At 38.5% G+C, this 6563-nt stretch overlaps 1 protein-coding gene across 6 annotated transcripts; it reads left to right on the top strand.

Moving 5' to 3' along the window:
- Positions 1 to 220: 220 nt before the first annotated feature.
- LOC135561401 (acyl-CoA Delta-6 desaturase-like) lies at positions 221 to 4422 on the top strand. 6 transcript variants are annotated; one of them, XM_065002903.1, is made up of 4 exons: positions 221 to 276; positions 1104 to 1415; positions 2541 to 2651; positions 4213 to 4422. In XM_065002903.1, exons 2-4 carry the CDS (start codon positions 1179 to 1181, stop codon positions 4405 to 4407), a joined length of 543 nt encoding a protein of 180 aa, XP_064858975.1. In that variant the 5' UTR covers positions 221 to 276; positions 1104 to 1178; the 3' UTR covers positions 4408 to 4422. The 6 variants fall into 6 exon arrangements, with proteins under 6 accessions (XP_064858975.1, XP_064858979.1, XP_064858977.1 ...); XM_065002907.1 differs by having other exon boundaries at positions 231 to 276; positions 1114 to 1415; XM_065002905.1 differs by lacking the exon at positions 221 to 276 and adding an exon at positions 890 to 1014 and having other exon boundaries at positions 1114 to 1415.
- The last annotated feature ends 2141 nt before the right edge of the window (positions 4423 to 6563 follow it).

Below are 6563 nucleotides of genomic sequence, written 5' to 3'. Positions count from 1 at the left end.
CATTGCTTAATACATACATTGCGATTTTGACATTCGAGGTGTGTTAATGTTTATTTTAATTTTTTTAACACGACACAACTCATTACTTGCCCCACGTTTTCATTATACGATGTGTAAATTCTACAGTTGAATTTGGAATATTTTGTATTCTCCATATTAGTAGCCTACTGATGATTTGATTGGATATATGATCAGAAAGAACTGAGTGTATTTTTATGAATAAGAAGAAGAGAGGAAAAGAGGAAAAGAGAGAGGATTGCACATCTGGAAATGTTGGTGAGTGCAGCTATTCTATTAATTCTGTATCCACATCATCGTTGTATAATTGCGTTATATTGTTGATCACAATATAGCCTGATTTAATGTAATGTCATGTAGCCTGGGGATTTCTGTAAGGGTTGACATGACTATTGGATTTTATCATGTGTGTCATTATACAGACATTAAAATGAAACACTCATAAAGGTTTGCACTGTGTGTCATATAAAACTCGGGAAACATATGCGGAACAGAAGAGGAGTCCATGCCCACACAATGGCGCATCTCCGTATTCTTTATTATTTATTGATGAGAACATTTCAATGCTCTTTGTCTCTATTCTAATATAGTGTTACAAATAAACATCGTGGCAAATCGCATCGATGCTCAACAGATTAGAAAATAAACTCCATACAGAATGCTACAGGTTTTCGTTATTAGATATTTTGAACAACATTTTTAATGGTTTCGATGTTGGTAGAAAAGGAACTCCACAGAATTACAGGACCCAGACTGGCTGACATTCTTGCGCCTCTACAGGTATTCGTCATTCGATATTTTCAGCAACTGAATTGAACAACACGTTTTGTTGTACAACGCTGTCTGGAAAACATCTCCCTTCCCTCTAGCAGAAGAATTGCAGGTTATCGTTTTTCGTCATGAATCTTGTCTAGTGGAAATCTCTCAGATCTGCCTCCAGGACAAGACTCATCCCAATAAACATCAAACTGTAGAAGAGTCACACCATTTCACCACGTAGGTGTGACTTGACTCAGACAGCATGATCTGATTCTGATTCCATTCCCTGACTTCCTCTCTGTACGTTGCATTTGACTGGTCCTCAGTGTGTTTCAGTTGGACAGACTGGACAGAGCGCAGCCGACACAGCGACGGTGTGAGTGGAGCAGAGAGAACCGAGGATGGGGGGCGGAGGTCAGCAGACGGAGTCAAGCGAGCCGGCCAAGGGTGACGGGGTTGGGCCCGGTGGAGGGCGAGGTGGCAGTGCAGTCTACACCTGGGAAGAGGTTCTGAGGCACTGCCACAGAGGCGACCAGTGGTTGGTCATCGACAGGAAGGTCTATAATATTACCCAGTGGGCGAAGAGACACCCGGGGGGCATCAGGGTCATCAGTCACTTTGCTGGAGAAGATGCCACGGTCAGTAGCCTAACTATGGAAGTTGTTGGTGAAATGTTCTCAAGTTATTCCAGGAAGACTGTTGCAAATGTTATAATGTTGTAGGTATGACATATTACACTAGTTGTTAGTGGATCGTACATTATCATAATGACATATTACACTAGTTGTTAGTGGATCGTACATTGTGATAATGACATATTACACTAGTTGTTAGTGGATCGTACATTGTGATAATGACTTATTACACTAGTTGTTAGTGGATTGTACATTGTGATAATGACTTATTACACTAGTTGTTAGTGGATCGTACATTGTGATAATGACTTATTACGCTAGTTGTTAGTGGATCGTACATTGTGATAATGATATATTACTCTAGTTGTTAGTGGATCGTACATTGCGATAATGACCTATTACATTAGTTGTTAGTGGAGTGTACATTATCATAATGACTTATTACACTAGTTGTTAGTGGATCGTACATTGTGATAATGACTTATTACGCTAGTTGTTAGTGGATCGTACATTGTGATAATGACATATTACACTAGTTGTTAGTGGATAGTACATTGTGATAATGACTTATTACACTAGTTGTTAGTGGATCGTACATTGTGATAATAACATATTAAACTAGTTGTTAGTGGATCGTACATTGTGATAATGACATATTACACTAGTTGTTAGTGGATCGTACATTGATGGATCATGATAATGATCTTAAAGCTGCAATATGCAAATGTTTAATAAGCAGTTCTATCTGTTCTATTTCTATGCTTCCTGTTCTTAAGTTTTTGTTTTTTGGGGATCTTTTACTTTCAGTTTTGTTGTTTGTTTGCAAATATTTTTTGGTTATGAAAAAGTTATTTCCCATTTTTTCTCATACAATGATTCTCTACATAATGATGATACATCTACATGATTCTCTACACTATACTTGCTTGTTTTGTCACATAAACTGAAATTAGAGCGAACTATTAGAATTGTAACAACCAGGAAACGGCGGAGCCATTTCTGCATGATGCGTCTTTATTTAATCACACGGCGAATATGAATTATATTTTTGTTCTGAGAGACAAATTAATGACATTTGTATGTATTTCTCTTAAACAACATAGATTGATCTATGTCTCTAATTTCTAGGACGCCTTTTCCGCATTCCATCCCGATCCTAATTTTGTCAGGAAGTTTCTGAAGCCGTTGCTGATTGGAGAGCTGGCACCGACAGAGCCCAGCCAGGACCAGGGGAAAAATGTGAGGAGGCCCATCTTTATCTCTCTCCCTCTATAGCATCACACCCATAACTTACATCGATGTAGGCTACATAATGAAACATAGAATGTGAAGCCTACAGCATCTCTCCCTCTGACACAGCACCACACTCGACCAAGTCGTAGTGTGTCATCTTCAGTCATCTACTATAATAACTAGGGCACATTATACCAGCCTGTCTATGTGCCCAGATGCCCCTATAACTAGATCACATTATACCAGCCTGTCTATGTGCCCAGATGCCCCTATAACTAGATCACATTATACCAGCCTGTCTATGTGCCCAGATGCCCCTATAACTAGATCACATTATACCAGCCTGTCTATATGCCCCTATAACTAAATCACATTATACCAGCCTGTCTATGTGCCCAGATGCCCCTATAACTAGATCACATTATACCAGCCTGTCTATGTGCCCAGATGCCCCTATAACTAGGTCACATTATACCAGCCTGTCTATGTGCCCAGATGCCCCTATAACTAGATCATTATACCAGCCTGTTATACTATAACTAAATCACATTATACCAGCCTGTCTATGTGCCCAGATGCCCCTATAACTAGATCACATTATACCAGCCTGTCTATGTGCCCCTATAACTAGATCACATTATACCAGCCTGTCTATATGCCCAGATGTCCCTATAATTAGATCACATTATACCAGCCTGTCTATGTGCCCCTATAACTAGATCACATTATACCAGCCTGTCTATGTGCCCAGATGTCCCTATAACTAGATCACATTATACCAGCCTGTCTATGTGCCCCTATAACTAGATCACATTATACCAGCCTGTCTATGTGCCCTTATGCCCCTATAACTAGATCACATTATACCAGCCTGTCTATATGCCCAGATGCCCCTATAACTAGATCACATTATACCAGCCTGTCTATGTGCCCAGATGCCCTTATAACTAGATCACATTATAGCAGCCTGTCTATATGCCCAGATACCCCTATAACTAGATCACATTGTACCAGCCTGTCTATGTGCCCCTATAACTAGATCACATTATACCAGCCTGTCTATATGCCCAGATGCCCCTATAACTAGATCACATTATAGCAGCCTGTCTATATGCCCAGATACCCCTATAACTAGATCACATTATACCAGCCTGTCTATATGCCCAGATGCCCCTATAACTAGATCACATTATACCAGCCTGTCTATGTGCCCAGATGCCCCTATAACTAGATCACATTATACCAGCCTGTCTATATGCCCAGATTCCCCGCTGTCTGTTTACCTATTCAGGAGTCTTACATCTTATCCTGGTTCTCTTCAGCTTTCTGTTACTTCTATTTCCTTACCCTTCCTTTTATTCTTCCTCTTCTTCTTCCTCTTCTTCTCTACAGGGTTCTCTTCTCAATTTATACTGTCCTTCTCCCTCTCCCTCTCCTGTCCTCTTCCTCCCCTCCTCTCCCTCAATTCTCATCTCTCTACCATCATCCATCTTCCTCCTGGTTCATCTACTTTGAGAAAGATCCCATTACATATGTATTGATTATTGATCACCTCTAATCCATACAGGCAGCTCTGGTGCAGGACTTCCAGGCCCTGCGCGACCGTGTGGAGAGTGAGGGTCTCCTCCGTGCCCGCCCCCTGTTCTTCAGCCTCTACCTGGGCCACATCCTGCTACTAGAGGCCCTGGCTTTGGGCCTGCTCTGGGTCTGGGGGACCAGCTGGAGCCTCACACTGCTCTGTTCCCTCATGCTGGCCATGTAATAGAGTCATAATGTACGATCCACTAACAACTAGTGGAATATGTAATAGAGTCATAATGTACGATCCACTAACAACTAGTGTAATATGTCATAGAGTCATAATGTACGATCCACTAACAACTACTGTAATATGTCATAGAGTAATAATGTACGATCCACTAACAACTAGTGTAATATGTCATAGTCATAATGTACGATCCACTAACAACTACTGTAATATGTAATAGAGTCATAATGTACGATCCACTAACAACTAGTGGAATATGTCATAGAGTCATAATGTACGATCCACTAACAACTACTGTAATATGTAATAGAGTCATAATGTACGATCCACTAACAACTAGTGGAATATGTCATAGAGTCATAATGTACGATCCACTAACAACTAGTGTGATATGTAATAGAGTCATAATGTACGATCCACTAACAACTAGTGTAATATGTCATAGAGTCATAATGTACGATCCACTAACAACTACTGTAATATGTCATAGAGTCATAATGTACGATCCACAAACAACTAGTGTAATATGTCATAGAGTCATAATGTACGATCCACTAACAACTAGTGTAATATGTCATAGAGTCATAATGTACGATCCACTAACAACTAGTGTAATATGTCATAGAGTCATAATGTACGATCCACTAACAACTACTGTAATATGTCATAGAGTCATAATGTACGATCCACTAACAACTAGTGTAATATGTCATAGTCATAATGTACGATCCACTAACAACTACTGTAATATGTAATAGAGTCATAATGTACGATCCACTAACAACTAGTGGAATATGTCATAGAGTCATAATGTACGATCCACTAACAACTAGTGTGATATGTAATAGAGTCATAATGTACGATCCACTAACAACTAGTGTAATATGTCATAGAGTCATAATGTACGATCCACTAACAACTAGTGTAATATGTCATAGAGTCATAATGTACGATCCACTAACAACTAGTGTAATATGTCATAGAGTCATAATGTACGATCCACTAACAACTAGTGTAATATGTAATAGAGTCATAATGTACGATCCACTAACAACTAGTGTAATATGTCATAGAGTCATAATGTACGATCCACTAACAACTAGTGTAATATGTCATAGAGTCATAATGTACGATCCACTAACAACTAGTGTAATATGTCATAGAGTCATAATGTACGATCCACTAACAACTACTGTAATATGTCATAGAGTCATAATGTACGATCCACTAACAACTAGTGTAATATGTCATAGAGTCATAATGTACGATCCACTAACAACTAGTGTGATATGTCATAGAGTCATAATGTACGATCCACTAACAACTAGTGTAATATGTCATAGAGTCATAATGTACGATCCACTAACAACTAGTGTAATATGTCATAGAGTCATAATGTACGATCCACTAACAACTACTGTAATATGTCATAGAGTCATAATGTACGATCCACTAACAACTACTGTAATATGTATTAGAGTCTACGATCCACTAACAACTAGTGGAATATGTCATAGAGTCATAATGTACGATCCACTAACAACTAGTGTGATATGTAATAGAGTCATAATGTACGATCCACTAACAACTAGTGGAATATGTAATAGAGTCATAATGTACGATCCACTAACAACTACTGTAATATGTCATAGAGTAATAATGTACGATCCAATAACAACTACTGTAATATGTCATAGAGTCATAATGTACGATCCACTAACAACTAGTGGAATATGTAATAGAGTCATAATACGATCCACTAACAACTAGTGTAATATGTCATAGTCATAATGTACGATCCACTAACAACTACTGTAATATGTAATAGAGTCATAATATGTAACAACTAGAATATGTCATAGAGTCATAATGTACGATCCACTAACAACTACTGTAATATGTAATAAGTCATAATGTACGATCCACTAACAACTAGTGGAATATGTCATAGAGTCATAATGTACGATCCACTAACAACTAGTGTAATATGTAATAGAGTCATAATGTACGATCCACTAACAACTACTGTAATATGTCATAGAGTCACGATCCACTAACAACTAGTGTAATATGTCATAGAGTCATAATGTACGATCCACTAACAACTAGTGTAATATGTCATAGAGTCATAATGTACGATCCACTAACAA

The sequence above is a fragment of the Oncorhynchus nerka genome, linkage group LG17 (genome assembly GCF_034236695.1).
Source record: "Oncorhynchus nerka isolate Pitt River linkage group LG17, Oner_Uvic_2.0, whole genome shotgun sequence".
In the NCBI taxonomy this organism is placed as follows: domain Eukaryota; kingdom Metazoa; phylum Chordata; class Actinopteri; order Salmoniformes; family Salmonidae; genus Oncorhynchus; species Oncorhynchus nerka.
The sequence above is the reverse complement of the archived record's forward strand: the minus strand, read 5'-3'. Positions and strand labels throughout refer to the sequence as shown.